This window comes from Rhineura floridana, chromosome 18 (genome assembly GCF_030035675.1).
Source record: "Rhineura floridana isolate rRhiFlo1 chromosome 18, rRhiFlo1.hap2, whole genome shotgun sequence".
Lineage (NCBI taxonomy): Eukaryota > Metazoa > Chordata > Lepidosauria > Squamata > Rhineuridae > Rhineura > Rhineura floridana.
Window position 1 is genome coordinate 1910721 of NC_084497.1, and position 17704 is coordinate 1928424.

Below are 17704 nucleotides of genomic sequence, written 5' to 3' on the forward strand. Positions count from 1 at the left end.
AAATTCAACAATACATAATAAAATACATCCAGAGATGGAGGAGGAGGAGGAGGAAGCTGACATGTAGGGCCACCCCCTGGACTGAATGCAAGTCGGAAGGCAGGGAGATGGAGCTTGGTGAGGCGTTGTCCCATGTGCCCTGACGGACCAACCTCCACCAGGAAGGAAGGCGTCTCTTTGCAGCCTTTGCCATCAAGCAAGATGGGTGTCTCTTTAGAAGAGTAAAGGAAGGGGAGAAGTGACCGATGTCTTGAAATATTTTGGCTGTCATGCATAAGATGGGGAAGCCTCTGTCGCTCCATGGGGCTGGACTAGAACCAACTGGGTGGGAATGGCAGGGAAGCAGATTTTGGCTGAACATTAGGAGAACGTTCCTAACTGTAAGAGGCGTCTGACATTGGGGCAGGCTGCCTCAAGAGGTGCTAGGCTCCTCTCTGCTGGAGGTACGTAGCCAGAGGCTGGCTGACCCACGGGCAACCAGTGCAAGCTTTTAAACACCGGAGTTAAAATGATGGCAGTGGTCTGGTCCCATCAACAGTCTAGCCGCAGCGTTGTGCATGTTTGAGGTCTAGGCAGGCTTTAATATTTTATCTCATTTGCAGCTTGGGGGCTTATCCCCTTTGAAATGAAAAAATGTTATTTCAATCCAAGATGAGAAATGGGGGGGCCATGGGAAATGTGGGAGAATGGGGGGCTGTGCAGGAGCCATGGGAAATGCAGGAAAATTGGGTCTCTCTCTCTCTCTCCATCCTCACCCACACATGTCCTGCCAGCGGCATCGAGTGTCAACCCTTCTGGGCACTCGCAGCGGAATGAGCCTGCCGTGTTCACGCAGTGGCCATTGGGACAGACTCCCGGAAAAACGTCACACTCGTTCACATCTGGGGAGGAAGAGACAAAGAAATATATTGAGATGGTTATTGGCACGGCTAAGAGAAGTGACTTGCTCCATACCCTGAATCATAGGCAGCGGAGGCGGGGCCTGAGCCCTCAAACGCAAAACCATTCCTTTTGAACCGCCAGTTTTCTGCTCCAAGAGAATACCCCTTTCACAGATGGCAAAATGGTCAGGCTAAGAACTTGGGTGCTGTGTTGGGGAAGGGCCATAGCTCTGCGGTGAGAGCACCTGCTTTGCATGCAGAAGGTCACTGGTTCAATCCCCAATGGCGTCTCCAGGTAGGGCTAGGAGGGACTCCCTCCTTGAAACCTTGGAAGAGCCACTGCCAGTCAGCGTAGACAATACTGAGCTACATAGACCAGTGGCCTGACTCAATATAAAGTAGCTTCCTACATTCCTGTTTAAATCTCCTCTTTGCCATGAGGACTAGGACCTTACTTTACCTTTAAGGGAAAGGACATAGCTCAGTGGTGCAGCATCTGCCTTGGATGCAGAAGGTCCCAGGTTCAATCCCCAATGGGGTTTGCACCTGAGGCTGGGAGAAACAACCCCTGACTGAAACTGCTGCTGCCGGTCAGTGTCAACAACACTGAGCTAGATGGCCCAGATTCCTAGGTTTCAATATCGCCCCTGTGCAGAGCAAGTCAAGAGGAGAAGCACATCAAAGCTTCTTGTATTTTCACTGAAAGTTGTTATTGTTGCTTTTTAGTAATGGTATTACCCTATTTAATTTTTGTAAATTGTACTGTCTTTATTGATATGTATTTCTATATTTGTGTTTATTTTTTGTAAGCCGCCTTGAGGGCCTTTTGGCCAAAAGGTGGGATAGGAATAAACAACAACAACAAGGAAGGACAAAGTCCTAGGGACACTCATTTTTAGAGGGGAGGGATGGGTTGGGGGTTCCCTTTCAAGCCCCCCTCCCTCCCAGGACTCAGGCGGTTGGACCCCAGCCTCGAGCGCCTGGTACCTTCGCAGGAGATGCCCTTCATCCTGGCGTAGCCTCTCGGACAGGCGGTATCTGCGGCACAAAAAGGAAGAGCACCCTGTGAATTGCTGGGCTTCACCGAACCTTGACGCCCAAAGGTGCCTCGGAGGGTCCCCCCCTTCCAGTTTGGGCAAAGCCTCCCTAGAATTCTGAGTGGAACATTGAGAGGAGATCGCCAGATGCCTACCGATCTCGCAGCGTTCGCACGGGCTGCCCCAGGCGGCGCCGAGTGTGGCGCAACACTCCGACTTCAGGGTGGCTCCATTGATGTTGACCTCGCAGCGGCCGTCCTGGATGTTCAGCCAGCAAGTCCCTTTCATGCTGTCTGGGGGGAGCAAGGAGGGAAAGCGCAACAGGCAGGTGAGATGGGGAAGCATCTGCACTTTGGAACTCCCTGCCTAGCGGCGTCACCGGCATTCTTTTCGGCACCTACTTAAAAACATTTTCCGTTTCGGCAAGCCTGCCCAGATGCAGAGACGCTGATCTGTTTGAATCTCTCTTTTTGATTGAGTTTACTGTTTCAAATGTTTACAGACGGTTTTTCATCAATACCTGTTTTTATTGATCATTTCAATATTTCTTGTAAACAATTTAGGGTTAAAAAAATTTGTTTACAATCAAGCGGCACAGAAATGTTGTTAATTAATTCATTCATTAGATGGGCCCTGCCTCGTTGATGCCCCTCTCAGTCCCACACAGGTTGCGGAATCACACCTTCCCAGTGACAGACCTTGAGGCAACCAGAGTGCCTGAATGGGCAGAGTCACTAAGGGGTGTGCGAGCAAGCAAGAGTTTTAGCAGCATGGGGGTTTGGATTTCATGTGGAACGCCTCGCACGCTGCCTCGCACGCTGCCTCGCACGCTGCCTCGCCAACTTAAGACTGTGCTCGCCTTCGCTCCATTTGCTCCTCTCGGCTAGTGTTCTGAGGGACCCAATCCTCTCCCCGCTACCCCCTGTGGTGGCTGGTGCCCTTTCGGGCTTCTGATGCCTGTCAGGGATGTTTCAAGTTGGATTCCTCCACTGAGCAGGAGGTTGGACTGGATGGCTTTATAGGCCCCTTCCAGCTCTACGATTCTATGATTCTATGGCGGGGCGGAAGGCACGACGCCCAACAGGAGGTGAAGCCAGAGCCAATGACAGGCAGAGCTGACTCTGGATTCTGGTTTTATTCCCCCCCTCCACCTCCCTCATGAATTCTACAAGGGGCAATGCTGAGATTAAGGAGAAGATGTGCCACCCCCTAGACTGGCTGTAAGTCAGGGGGCAGGCAGACCAGGCAGGAGACTGGCAGGGACCAGGGGGGCTGGCTGAGAGCAGACTGAGCTTAGTGGGGTGACGCCCCACTCGCCCTGAGGGACCAGCCTCCACTTTGCCGCTTCCCATTCTCCTGTCAGAGATCTGGCATAAGAGGTCTTTACCAACACAGATGGTGCCACTGGAGTCCAGCTTGCTTCCCGGGGAGCACTCGCAAGCAAAGGCGCCGGCGTTGTTCCTGCAGACGCCGTTGACACAAGGGTTGGATGTGCACTCGTTGATATCTAGTGAGAGAGCGAGGAGGGGGAAGGGAGGGGGCATTATTCGGTAGCCGTTACTGGGATCTTGCACTACTGTGTGAGCACCTCTTCGCCAAGAACGTCCCAAGTCACAAAAAAGCCAGATGCTGGAATCTGTTTTTATGTTTATTCTGTACGGCATCTCCCTTGTGGCGCTGAAGCTTCTGACACCACCGTGCCCGGTAGGAAGGCACAGAACGCTCACAAACATTCCAGCTGCTCAAAGGGAAAGGCAAAGGTGCCAGGTTGGCTGGGCTCTGAGGGGAACAAAAGGGCCTCCTAACAGCTCTCAGCACCCTTAACCAACGGCAGGCCCCAGGATTCTTTGGGGGATGCCAGGACAGCTCAAAGCGGTACGATACTCTTTTAAATGTACAGTGCAGGTGAGACCTATGCTGTCTTGACTTGTGAAAATCTGTTATGAGCTCTAGCCCTATATGCACAGCCTGGATCTGCTCACTGGACAACCCAGTCTTCACCGGGTGCTAAGCCTGCCCTATTAGAAGACGACGACCAGGAGGAAATTCCAGCTGATCGATTACCTTCACAAGTGTCTGTCTCTGTCCGGAAGACAAAGCCCTTTGGGCAGCTGCAACTGTAGCTTCCAGGCGTGTTGCGGCACAAACCATTGTCACACAGCAGGCGGTTGACAGCACATTCATCCACATCTGGGGGAAGAGTCACAGAAGAGTGAGCTACAAGGGAGGCCGGTTGCGTTAGAAAACCTCTCATTTGACCATCTCCCCCTTTGGCTATGTGGGCCTACAGGCATTGATCAAACACTCTACAGCCATAAGGGCTAGAAACTTTTTAAAAAAACAAGCTCATGAGTCTGAACACACTGCTCAGTGCCATAAAATTTTCCTAATCATGGTAAGTCCATTTTTAAACAACACAACACAAAACAAAACAGGGATACCTCATGCACAGCCCTGGTTAATTCCTGACCATCCTCAGTGGGTCAAGCTATGCAGTTAAGTGACAACTGAGGCCCCTATGCTTTTCATTGGGAGAAAGCACCAATCCTTACAGCATACCTCAAACCCTCCATCTGGAGAAAGTTATCCAGTATTGCCTCAGCTTCAGTCAGACTCTGTTTCACAGCTTCATCTGTGCTGGGTGGATGCCTCTGACTTGTCTGTGTATGTGTGTTGGGAGTGGGCTGGTCTAGATGGCCTCATTGGGCACCCTCCATGATCCCATGAAATCACTCACCGACACAGTTTTTGCCAGTAGGGTCTGACTCGTAGCCTAGATTACAGATGCAGCGGTAACTTCCTCGGAGATTCTCACACATCCCATTGGGGCAGATGTCTGGGTTCAACGCACACTCATTGATATCTAGGAGTGAGAAAGGGAATTTGGAAAAGTGGCATGTGCCCCCTCTCAAAACCCACCTTACTCTCCTCTCCTGGGACCCTGGAAGTGTTTTCCTGGTAGCAGTGGGGCCCAAGTTACAATGCCCTTGCCTTGCCCCCTCCCCATAGGTAACTCAGGATAGCAATTAATACATCTGATGAACTGGACTGTGGCCCACAAAAGCTTATGTCGTAATAAATTTGTCAGTCTTCAAGGTGCCAGAGGACTCTGTTGTTTCTGAATAAAAACAAGTCATCTAATAACTAGTAATAATTAAAGAATGATTGCAGAACAGTGGTCCTCCATTCCCCCTCCACGGACAACTGGAAAATTGCTGAGGATCTTGGCGGACTTTTCTGCCTCTTGTAGCCATTATAATATGCTATGCTAGATGTTGTGTGATTCTGAATTGCATTTTACGGCCATGCTGCAGACCACCTGCATGAAGCTCACAGACCACAGTTTGGGAGCCCCCATTTTAGAAGATCAAACTGGTCATCCCACCAACAGACCCATCACCAGATTGTGTCTGGAGGAAATGACAATCTGGACCAAGCCCTGCAGAGATCTCAGCCCTGCGCAATCTCCCACAAGATTGTATTTTTTTTTTAACTGAAAGGTGGGATATACCTTCCCAGAACTTACCTCTCCCGTCGGCCGTGATACCAATTCCGCTGCTGCAGAGAGCTTGGAATTCGGCTGAAAACAGAGCGAGCATTTGTCAACAATGGCCATGTCAACGTCAACGCATGCCTGTCCCTTCCTTGGAAACTAATGGGCAATTTGAACCTATTGAGAGTCAACTTCTGGCTTCTTATTCAGCTCTCCCAAAGAGGAACAAGATACTCTTGTGGAGAGATTGTCAGTCGTAAAAGATAAGCTCCTCACTGTTAAGCATAATCCTGTACTAATTCCTGATGTTAGAGTAATGAGGGCCACCCAAGGTTTCAAATTCTCACGCCCCCTCAGCGTGGTCCCTTGATGTGGAAGATCACACATAAAAGAAATATTTAGGCCAAATAGCCAACATTGTAGCCCCCAAAGAAGTTTACTTGGTAGACCCCCAAGGTTAAGGATCTTAAACCAGGAAGCTGGTCATCCTATCAATACCTGGAACCCTGCAAACATGGAGGGCAACCTCCACCTAAGGATACAAAACCAGGCTCTATGGTAGCTGCATCAGCTCCACAGATGTCTAACGGTAGCGCCTTGGATGGCAAAGATGGGATAATGGGCAAAATGTTGGGGACAGATTGACTTTTAAAGCTGTTGCCTTGGAACATTGCTGGGCATGTGCGATTATAGGAGAAAGTGTGCACAAAAATGAAGATGTTAATGAAAATATTATAGTAAGAGACACTGCTTGCATAAATGTGCACATTAAAACTGCAGACAAAAAATGTGCTTATTAGGAGAAATTTGCACTAAAATGCTGGAAACGTTTCATGTTGACTTTTCAATAAATAAATAAATTCGTGCATTTATTTATTCATTCATTAAATTTACATCCATCCCTTCCTCCCAGAAGGAGCCCAAGGGCTCTAAAACACCTTAAAAACAAAAGACTTTCAAACATTTTAAAACAAAACATCTTTAAAAACGCTTTTTAAAAAAGCTTTAAAGATATCAAAAAAAGCAATTCCAACACAGACGGAGACTGGGATAAGGTCTCCACCTAAAAGGCATGTTGGAAGAAGAAGGTCCTCAGTAGATGCCGAAAAGATAACAGAGATGGCGCCTGTCTAATATTTAAGGGGGGGAGGAATTCCACAGGCTTGGTGCCACTATACTAAAGGCCCGCTTCCTCTGTTGTGCAGAACGGGCCTCCTGATAAGATGGCATCTGCTGGAGGCCCTCACCTGCAGAGTGCAGGGATCTGCAGGGAATATAAGGGCTAAGACAATTTTTCAGATATTGCTGGAGGAATGTGGAGAACTGGATTTAAGGATGCAAAAAAATGAGGAACTAAGAGAAGTGAAAATGACAGATCGTTCCCTCCCTACCATTTTTAAAAACTGTATTGGTGTTTTAGAATGTTTTAAACTGTTTTTAGAACATTTTTCTTTTTGTCGTGTAACTGTCTTGCTGACGTGGTTGCCACCCTGGGCTCCTGCAGAGAAAGGGCAGGATAGACATTCTAACACCACCAATAATATCACCGACACGCACTTACCCGAGTTCTTAGCCGGGCAAGGGTGGCACGGCTCTCCAAACCCATGGTCCGGGTTGGCACAGCAGCACTCGGACTTGGTGACAGCCCCCGGGAAGGGCCTGGCACAGCTCCCTTTCTTGATGCCACCATAGCAGGTGCTGCGGACGTGGGTGTCCACACAGACCCGCCCATCCACGCCAATGGCCAGGCCTCCAAGGCACTCGCAGCGGAAGGAGCCCTCCGTGTTGATGCACCAGCCGTTCATGCAGATCCCAGGAGTCTCACACTCATCAATGTCTGCGGGGGGGAGGTAGGGTGGTTATGAGAGGGACAAGAGCCTCACTAGGGATGAGAGTGGGCTGCAGCAAACTGGACTTCTGACACGACTCGCCTGATCTGTGCAGTTCAGACCAACGTTTGGAGTGGAAACACATTCGCAACAGGCATTTATTCCATTGTTCCACGTTAAACAGCCATAGCTTCCCCCACAGAATCCTGGGAACTATAGTTTGTTCGGGGTGCTGAGAGTTGTTACCTCAGTTCCCCTCACAGAGTTCCCTGGGAAGAGGGATTGGTTGGTAAGCCTTTCTGGGAGTGGTAGCTCTGGGAGGGGAGAATAGGGTGATCTCCTAACTCTCAGCACCTTGAACCAGCCACACTTCCCAGGATTCTGCCAATGGTGGGCAGAGCCAGTGGCAAAAGTGGGTGGAGCAATGGATGTAATTTTTACCATTGTACAATAGGCTAGTTTACACACACACACACACACAAACACAAACACACACAGCCAGGGTGCAAAGGAGAGGCAGTAGGGGGTACAGCCTGAAGAGATTCTTGACAGCCAAATAAAGAGGCCTGAAAGACCACATTTGGACCCATCCCTGATTTTAAACGACCTCCAACCCCTGCATTGCCACCTTCAATGCCCCTTTTCTTTCAAACAAGTACGGGGAACCTGTGGCCCCCCAGATGCTGCTGGACTACAACTCCCTTCCTCCCTGGCCATTAGCGACGCTCTCTGGGGACTGATGGGAATTGTAGCTCAGCGACCTCTGAAGGGCCAAAGGCTCCCCCACAGCTGCTTTAAACCAACATCTCCCTTCAGCCTCTAAATCCAACAGTATTGATAACTGCAAATGTTTAAAAACAAAACAAAACGGCCAGAACATATGATCAGGGGGTTTGCAGGCCAAACTGAGCACAGAGGATTTGCTGATGACGACACAAGCACACTCTCCCTCCCTCTCCTTCTCCCTCCCTCTCCTCCACCCCCCAGTTCCCGCTCTAAGGGGGAACCTTTCTCCGCTATACCCACCGACGCAGTACCTCCCGTTGGGGGCCAAGACAAAGCCCAGCTTGCAAATGCACTTGAAGCTCCCATCTTCATTGATGCACATCCCGTTCAGGCACATGTTGGTGGTGGCGCACTCGTCGTGGTCTGTGGGAGGGGTGGCGGTGAGAAAGCGGACATGGAGGGGCCGTCCCCCTCCTCCCCAAGTGACATTTGCACGTGGAGGCAGATTTAAACAGTTGGGGGAACCCTGACGACTTGAAGGAATGCTTTGTTGTGATATGCCTTCAAGTCAATTATGACTTATGGCAAACCTATGAATCTTTTGGATGTATTCGTAGAGTTTTCATGGTAAGAGGTCTTCAGGGGTGGTTCGCCATTGCCTTCCTCTACGGCAGCGGGTATTCCCAGGCAGTCTCCCGTCCAAGTACTAACCAGGCCTGACCCTGCTTAGCTTCTTCAGACAAGATCGGGCGTGTTCAGGGTAGTAAAGCCGTGGGAAGGAATGCCTAAGCTGGGAAAACATGCCCCCCCTTTAAGGCCACATTCCTCTGGGGTGATTAGTCAGGGCAAGTGGGCATGGACTGGGCAAATGGGGGCTGAAGACAGTGATGTGTAGGGGTCAGAGCCAAAAGTGAGCATGGAGACACCTCATTCTCTCTGCCACCTTTCTATCTTTCTTTCTATCTCTCTTCACCTCTTCCTCTATACCCATTTTGGAGAGAGACAGACCACCCTTGCCAGAGGCTTGAGCTGACAGCTTACAAAAAAACCCCTTCCCCTTCCATCTCTCCATCCATTTTGGCTCTTGGCCCATGTTTTCTCTTCTGTCACCTTCCCCCCCCTCTCCTGGGCTCCCCTCGCCCCAACAGCATTAGGCCAAAGGTCCCACGTGCCCCTCAGGCCACAGGTTGCCCAACCCCTTGCCCTGGGTCAGGGAAAGCCCGATTCCTTACCGGCACAGTTTTTCCCATCCGGAGTGATCTCAAAGCCAGCGTTGCAGATGCACTGGAAGCTGCCGTCTGTGTTCACGCAGCGCCCGTTTCGGCACATCACTCCATTCATGATGCATTCGTCAATGTCTAACAGGGAGCCAAAAGAGGTGTCAAGGCAGAAATAACTCCTGGTTACAGCGGCTGGTGGTAGCTCCATGTCAGTGGGGCAGTGGAATCCACTCCGGGTTTTCATCTGGACTTTGGAGGAGCGGATTCCACTGCCCCACTGACACAGAGCCACCAGCCACCACTGCTCCTTTTGTGCAGCTCCAGATGCAGACACAAGGAACCGTTTGTGCTCGTTCTTCCTTCCTCTGGTATATGGGATCATACAGGTTGGCGACTGGGGGGGCTGCTGACTAGGGATGGGTGAGAATTTCGATTCAGTTCGCACTTCAAGCAGAATTGATCAAATCTGCAATTTCCAAAACAATCTAAGAACCGAAACGCATCCGTCCTTTGAAATTCACATCTGTTAGAATTTTGGGATGCAGTTCGCCAACTAAGCAACACTTACAAAAATGCATATGTGAGGGGAAAGGGTGCCTAAAAATGAACTCACGAGTGAAAATAACAGGCAAAAAGGCACAACGTGATGAGCAATGGCTGGCAAAAATGTGTACCTTTCTCAAAACTGCCTACATTTGGAGAAATTCGTACTAAAATGGTGGAGAATTTTCATGAGAATTTTTTCTTAAAAATAAATTAGCAGATCGCTGCAGATATGTGGAGAATTGAATTTAACATTGGAAAAAGGAGAAATGAAACAGACAGATCTTTCCATCCCTACTGCTGACAGGTGTCTGCCTAGCCTCTGCTTGAAGACCTCTGGCCAGGGAGACCCCATCGCCCCATAAACAATTTGTGTCAATTTTCTCCAAACAATCAATGAAAATCTGTCCTTGCGTCTCTTAAGCGCCTTCAATCGGGGTTCCCAAACTGTGGCCTGTGGACTGCCACTTGCTCTTTGGGAGGAAGGGAGGGGTATATATTTAATTAGCACCAAGGCATTATTGAGGCACGCACACACAGATAAGCCAACCTGTTCAAGTATTCATCAAGCCCCTCTGCGGACCTACCGATGCAAGCCTGCTTTGTGGGGGTGCTCTGGAACCCATCGTGGCACTTGCAGTGGTACGAGCCGGGGGTGTTCACACAGTCACCGTGCAGGCAAGGGCTACTGGAGCACTCGTCCATGTCTTGGAAAGGAAAGACAGAAATGATTCAGGAAAGGGAAGATGAAGACGGTTCAGGACTTTGGGGCAGATGTCCCGCCCCACTCCGTGGTGGGAGACAGAAGCATCCGGGGCAGTTTCCAATAAGTGATGTAACACACATTGCCATCTGAGCAGCTTCCATCCCCAACCTCATAAAGACCTTTATATCCAATATTATAAAACTGCCGTTTTGGCACCACTGTATATTGGTCCCCGAGGTGGCATCAGTGGTCCAGAACATTTATTTAATTTTTTAAAACAATGAAAACTGTGCCGGGGGTATGTTTTTGCCCCACCAAAATTGAGTAAAAAAAGTGGTGTAATAGTGCTTTAAATGTATAGTGCAGATGAGGCCTTGGTGAGGTTTTTTGCCATCAGTATTGGCAAAATTGGTCTCAGGCGATGGTCTGAAGGCACATGAGGCCAGCCCCTGCTGAAGCTAAGCAGGGTCACGTCTGGTCAGTGCCTGGGTGGGAGACTGCCGGGGAAACATACGTAAGCTGCCTTGGGTTTCTACCATGAAAAGAAAGGTGGGGTATAAATGTAATAAATAATAGTAAAAATAAAATACTAGACTTAAGACAGCCAGGCAACGGTGGGTCTTGAAACTGCAGCGTGCACAGAAGCTAAGATGGATAAGCCCAGAGACACCCTGATTACCTTCAGAACATTAAGAGTCAAGGAAGCCCTTTTTTCTGGTCCCAAAATAAACTAACTCTTAAGGATTCAGATCCCCTAGTCCTCAATTACATTCACCCCAAAATGCTGGCAGATTTTAACGGAGGAATGGCCCAATGTTGGTATCTGTTAAAACCGGACCACCTTTGTTCCGAACTGGTGGAAGTGTCGGGACGGAACGAGACGTCAGCTGCTGCTCTAGAAGCCCTGCAATTCACACCGATGTCGCCAGCAAAATCATCGGGGAATGGAGAGGTTCATGGAGTGCAGGCTTCCAGCAGCAGCTGACCACGGGGGCTTAGCCCAGCCAGACAATGCCCACCTGTATGTTCATTCCTGCACTTACCGATACACTCGCCACGGACGTCCTGCTTGTAGCCCATGTTGCACTCGCAGCGGTAGCTGGATGGTGTGGGGATGCAGCGCCCATTCAAGCAGAGGTTGGTGAAATGCTTGCAGATGTCGATCGTCTGGTTGAGGGTGGCAGTCCCTGAAAAATGCCCAGGGATGTTACTGCCATTGTGGATGCCAGAGAGCTTTGGGGACGAGGACGTAGCTCGGTGGGAGAGTATCTGCTTTGCAGGCAGAAGGTCCCAAGTTCAGTCCCCAATGGCATCTCCAGGGTAGGGCTGAAACCCTGGAGAGCTGCTGCCAGTCAGTGTAGACAATACTGGGCTAGATGGAGCAATGGTCTGACTTGGAAGGCTATATATCAAGGATCACGAGGACTGGAAACTTACTTTAGTTTTAGAGGAAATACAATATATGTTATTGGATGAGCATTTTATGCATTTTGTTCTGTTCATTGGTTTTATACTTTCTGGTTTTAAATTGCTTTTAATTGTTGGATTTTATTTTGTGTTATGAGGATTCAAATATTGGGAATTTTTAATCTCTGATTCATCTCAGTGAACCAAAGTTTGGAAAGGCCAGCAACAGCAAAGATTCCTGGGAAACAGCCCCTCTGTGACCTCTGAGTACATATCTTGCAATGCCTGAAGGTATAGACTTCCTGACTCCCATGGAAATTTGGACTTGTCACCCAGTAAGAAGAGCTCCTTTCAAACTAGCTGTTGTGTCTTTGGAGAAGACAGGATAAACTCCTGTCAAACAAAGAAACTGTTTTACACAAGGATTATGATAATCTTAACCTTGGGGAATCATCAGGAATCTACAACAGGAGATCACACCTATTATCTGGGAACTTATCAGGAAATGAGTGGGTCCGCATCCTCCTGGAGACATTTACATTGGGTTTACTTTGGGGACAGTTTAGTTAGAAAAAGCTATAAAACATGAGGGGTTGAGAGGGGTAAGGAGTGCCTCTTCTGGAGGGCTCCGACAGCTGCTTTTCTTACCGACGCACCCTAGCATCTTTGGGACAAATTGCAGAGCTTCAGAGCTAAGGATTGGGTGAGATCTTTCAAATCTAGCGCTGGTTACCCAAGGGCAGAGCTTTTGGCTCATTGGGCTAGATACAAAAGGTCTCTCTCAGCTTTAGGCTTGCAGCAACTCTCCAGGAAAGGTATATGCAACTATCTGGGCCTTTCTCTTTCCTTTTTCTTCCTGTGTGGGTGAGCTTAATGTGAAAGTGTTCATAGGGTTAGTCTCTTTGCTTTAGTCTATCCAGTGTTGCTGAATGAATGAATGAATAGAAAGCTACTCACTGTTAACTGCAATTGTATACTGCAATATATTTTTTCCCTTGTTCCTTCTCTTAATAAAACCACTCTTTATTTTACTTTCAGTGTATGTGTCATTGGGTTAAGGGTAAAATTATACATGCTCTGGGGGTGACGTGCGGGTAACTCCAGCCAAAGATCCTCCTGCTCTCTTTTGGGGACTTGGATTTCTAGTGAGCTATGCTCATGAGGAAGTTCAAGGTCCTGTCGTAACATTTGTTAAGTCGCTTTGAGGCTTTTTCTTTTGGAGAAAGTGACTGACAAACATAAATACTCCTCCTCCTCACAGTAATTATTACGCATCAGTAGAGTCCATATTTTGCATGGCAAAGATCCCAGGCTGAGTCTCTAGGTAGGGCTAGGAATGTTCCCTGCCTGAAACTCAGGACAGCTGCTGTCAGTCAAGTGTAGAAAATATGGCACTAGATGGGTCATGACCCCTTCACTGGCATCATTTCTCCTCATTGCCAAAAACCACTGTTTAGCTGAACCTGTCCTCAGAGGGGAGTTGTTCCAGTCCCTGGATCAGTGAGCTCGATGGAGCGACGTTCTGACTTGGTATAAGGCAGCTTCTTCTATTTCTATTCAAATCAGTCCTTTTTTCAGAATCATGGGGACTAGAATCCTACTTTAGCAGAAAGATGACAGCTCATTATTAGAGCATCTGCTTGGCATGCAGAAGTCCCAGGGTCAATGGCTGGTATCTCCATGTAGGGCTGAGAAAGGCTCCCTGCGGAAACCCTAGAGAGAGGCTTTGCCAGTCCACGAGCAGGCAGTACTGAGCAAGGGGGCTCGGCATCCGGAAGCTTTCTTTGCTCCTCAGTGAGAAACTTTTGGTCCTAACTGTTCCAACCTGGAGAAAATGTTTCTGACTGTAACTGTTTTCTGAATGTTTTTAACTGTAATTGTTTTCTAGAATGTTTCTACCTGTAACTGTTTTTTAGAATGTTTCTGTTTTTAGAATGCTTTTATTTTATTTTTTTGCTAAATTGTTTTGTTGATGTGATTTGCAGCCTTCGGGGGGAAGGATGGGATGTAAATGCAACTTAACAACAACAACAATAAATGTTCTCACTTACCAATGCTTGAGCTCCCAGGTCCCATCCCAGGCAGTCCGGAGATCCCGCCTTGCCCATTTGCTCCATTAGGCCCCAAGCTACCAGGACCACTAATACCTGGCCCAACCCCATTTGGACCAAAGCCGGGGACCCCAGGAAATGTACCAGGGAATCCTGGCACTACTGGGAGGCCTTCAATGCACAACCGGCGGTATTCATCTGAAAACAAACAAACAAACAAATAATCATTTCCAGCTTAAGGCGGGAGAAAAAGGAATTCTGTGAAGCATGGCTGTGCTGCTGTTGGAGTTAAAAACTAAGGTGGGTGAGAAGAAAAGATATAGAAGACTTCTGAATCATATAGAAAAATCAAGTGCAATTTTGATCCGGCATAAGGATGTTTAAACGTGGTCTAAACAGAGACAGGTATGAAAATTCAATGGCAAATGGACTTATCTGTTCAAGTCAATCCCTGAACAATAACCCAACAGATGACAACGAAATTACTGTATTTTTAAAAAATTGTTTAACCGTTAAGAACTGAGGACACAGATAGCCAACATGATGCCTTCCAGACGTTGGGCTCCAATGCCCATGTATCGTAGCCAGTATGGCAACTAGTCAAAGATGGTGGGAGTTTGTCATCCATCATGATGGCTACCCGGGAATAGGATTTTTTTATTTTTTTTTAAATGCAAACAGTTGAAACAATGGTCGCATTTTTGCATCTATGCTTCAATTGCATCCCTTATTGGAACAAGAATATCAGACCAGGCCTTCACCTCCCCCCCAAAAGACTCTGGGAATGATAGTTTTGCGGGGATGGTTCTGTGTTAAGAGACCTCAGGCCCTTCACAGGAATGCCGTTCCCTGAGCTCACTAAGGCAGCAAATTCAGTTACAGAATTCACAGAAACATAGAAGAAGCCACAACTGAAGCTGTCCCATGTTATTCATGTTAATAATATTATATGTGGTCACTTGGCTTTCTACTCTGGTCATCGACTGTAATAAAGAAAGATTGGTTAATGGATATGGTTCACTTCTGTCCATTAACTTCAACGGGTCTGTTCTGCGTGAAACTTAGCAGGAGGCAACCCATCGTCATCGTGTCACCCAGCCAATTGTGCCAGATCAAGGCCGACTTGCATCTGATGGCTGTGACACACTCGGGGGGCCTTGGTTAACTCCCTCCTCTACAGTGCACTCACCTGATCCCCTCACGGGGCACATTTCCGGGGTCTGTCCAATGGCCCAGCAACGCCCAGAATCACAGCAACACTGCATCTTAGTGTATTGCCCGGGCAACTCCCCGGCACACCGCCCACCAATTAGTGCCGAGAAGCACGTGCCGATCCGCTGGTCTGGAATGAGAAAGTAGAGAGAGGCTGATCCAGATGTTGGATCTTTGATGGAGCAACGTAAAGCCATCGCTGCCTCCTGTGGCAGCAAACTCCAGAATTTAACTGCGCTGCATGAAAGCTAAGTTTGAACTAGGGATAGGCAAGAGATTTGACTCGCATTTCAAGCCCTTACCTATCAAATTTGCACTTTCTGATACCATGTGAGAACCGTTTGAAATTTGCACTTATCCGAATTTTGCAATGCGGTTCTCTAAGGAAACAATGTTTACAAAAATGCAGATGTTGCGCACAAAAATGAATCATATCTGCCAAAATAGCACACAAAAATGTGTACGAGTCAAAACTGCATAAAATGGTTTATTAGGAGAAATTTGCACTACAATGCTGGAGAATTTTCATGAGGATTTTAAAAAATGAATATATTCTTTGGGGGAGAGGGGAACATGCTTTAAATGTGCAGTGTCTACACAGCCTGTCTCTTTAAACACAGCCTAAAATGCAAAGCGATTCAGTAATCCTGTCCCTATGCCAGGAAGAAACTTCAGCTTGCCAAATTAATGGCAGAGGAGCATGGACAACATTACGAAGTTGGCAACATTACTTACAGCCCAAAGGAATACTGGTAGATGGGAGAGAAACCCCAAGATTAAAACTATTGATCCCAATTCTATTTCCCATCAGTTCTGATGCTTTAAGGACTCATCTGTCCCCCGACTTACTCTGCATGTGACAATTTGTCTTTATGTAACTGGGGCCGCGGGGCGGGGGGAGAGAGGAGGTGCCTCTTGGTCCTCATTAACTCTGACATCTCCTTTTGATTAAACTCACATGCCTCCTTCACATGCCTCCTTCAAATTCCTGCAGTCATTTTTGTCGATTCTCTTTTCACAAGTAAGGTCAGCCAACTTTAATTTCTGCCAGCGGCTCAGTTGATCTGACATGAACCTTGCCAAGAGGCAGCTGGAAGGAACAGTGGGCTCTTTGAGCACCTTCCCACCCCAGACTCTCAATGCCCACCGCCAAATATTCCCCATCCCACCCCAGCCATTTGGCTGAACATCTTGTGTACGCGGAGCAGATTGCCTGCACAGGGAGAGCACTGCAGACCACATTTCTACTGGCCTCCCAACTCTTTGTAGCTTTTCCCACTAATGATCTCCCCAAAGGGATCCAAAGTCCAAAGTCACGTTCACATGCTGTTTGAAACAAAGATCTGGAAATGGCAGGGAGGCCCTGAGGATAGGCACTTGGCTATGTGCTAACTCCACAATGACTGTGGCCCTATCTGCACTATACATTGAAAGCGGTATCATAGCATTTTCAACAATCCTGGCTTCCCCCCAAGAATCCTGGGAACTGCAGTTTGCTTGGGGTGCTGACAGTTGTTAGGAGACTCCCTATTCACAGAGCTCCGGTTCCCAGAGCGGCTTCATGGGCAAGCCCTGGGAATTCCCCCCATTGACCTGTCAATCACCTGATGTCATTGGGACATCCGGGGATGTTGTGCTTTGAAGCCCTGATAGTTGGGATTTCAAAGTGCAGCACGGGGCTGTTTGAAAGCCCTTTTGAAACAACCCCATGCTGCTTTTAAACCTTCGGTGATGTCTGCTGATGGATAGGTGGGAACGGTTTGGAGAAAATAGCCTTGTGGGCCAAGAGCGGCCTGAGTCCTGGAGATTCTGCACCTCTGCTCTTAGACACAGGGAACCAAGTTTGCACAGACATCCTCAAACGCGCTCCACAACTCCTGTAGCCAGCATGGCCAATGGTCAGAGGTGATTGGAGCTGGCGCCCAGCAACAACTGAAGGGCCCTGGGTCTAGGAAGGTTAGGCTGCTCTAGTAAAAGGTCATCACATTCTGGAGTCCAGCAGCCAACGAGGTATGGAGGGCACTACTCCCAGCTTGATTTTTTCCTTTTGTTATGCTACTGAGCTCATAAATTAGGGTGGGGTTGGGGGGGCTTGGTTTAGTTCTGTTGAAAGTACCCTGTTGACCTTCTGTACTAATATATTCTTGATTGTGATGACAGCCCCACCCACTCTCAAGGGTGCTGAGAGCTGTCAGGAGACCCTGATTCCCCTCACAGTCATTTGAGGGACTGACTGTTAAACCACTCTGAGAATTGCAGCTCTGTGCGTGGTCTCTTAACCACTCTCAGCACAGTTCACAAACTACATTTCCCCGGATTCTTTGGGGGGGAAACCAGGACAGCTGAAAGTGGAATCATAGTGGAATAAATGTATAATGTGGATGTGGCCTTTGGAATAGTTGTTATGTTTTGACAGATATTATTTGCTACCTTATTGATTCTTGTTTTATTGGAATGGTATTTTTTTTTAAAAAACACCCACCCTGTTTTATTTTCTACATCACCCAGCTGTCTACATCCCTGGGTGGCAGATAAATGGAGTCAACCAGTCAAAGCAAAACATGTGCAAATTGTATCTGAAAGCTGCAAGAAAGTGTGC

The 17704-nt window shown here is 48.1% G+C and overlaps 1 protein-coding gene across 2 annotated transcripts in view; it reads right to left on the bottom strand.

Moving 5' to 3' along the window:
- Positions 1 to 17704, bottom strand: part of FBN3 (fibrillin 3) — a 178345-nt gene that overhangs the window by 84683 nt on the left and 75958 nt on the right. For both annotated transcript variants that reach the window (XM_061601743.1, XM_061601742.1), the window contains exons 13-26: positions 15083 to 15235; positions 13894 to 14091; positions 11479 to 11622; positions 10317 to 10436; positions 9199 to 9324; positions 8267 to 8389; positions 6973 to 7248; positions 5445 to 5498; positions 4656 to 4781; positions 3983 to 4108; positions 3306 to 3425; positions 2074 to 2211; positions 1869 to 1919; positions 756 to 881 (exon numbers count right to left, since the gene is read on the bottom strand). In XM_061601743.1, the coding sequence (XP_061457727.1) occupies positions 756 to 881; positions 1869 to 1919; positions 2074 to 2211; positions 3306 to 3425; positions 3983 to 4108; positions 4656 to 4781; positions 5445 to 5498; positions 6973 to 7248; positions 8267 to 8389; positions 9199 to 9324; positions 10317 to 10436; positions 11479 to 11622; positions 13894 to 14091; positions 15083 to 15235 (1881 nt within the window). The remainder of the gene's footprint in view (positions 1 to 755; positions 882 to 1868; positions 1920 to 2073; positions 2212 to 3305; positions 3426 to 3982; positions 4109 to 4655; positions 4782 to 5444; positions 5499 to 6972; positions 7249 to 8266; positions 8390 to 9198; positions 9325 to 10316; positions 10437 to 11478; positions 11623 to 13893; positions 14092 to 15082; positions 15236 to 17704) is intronic.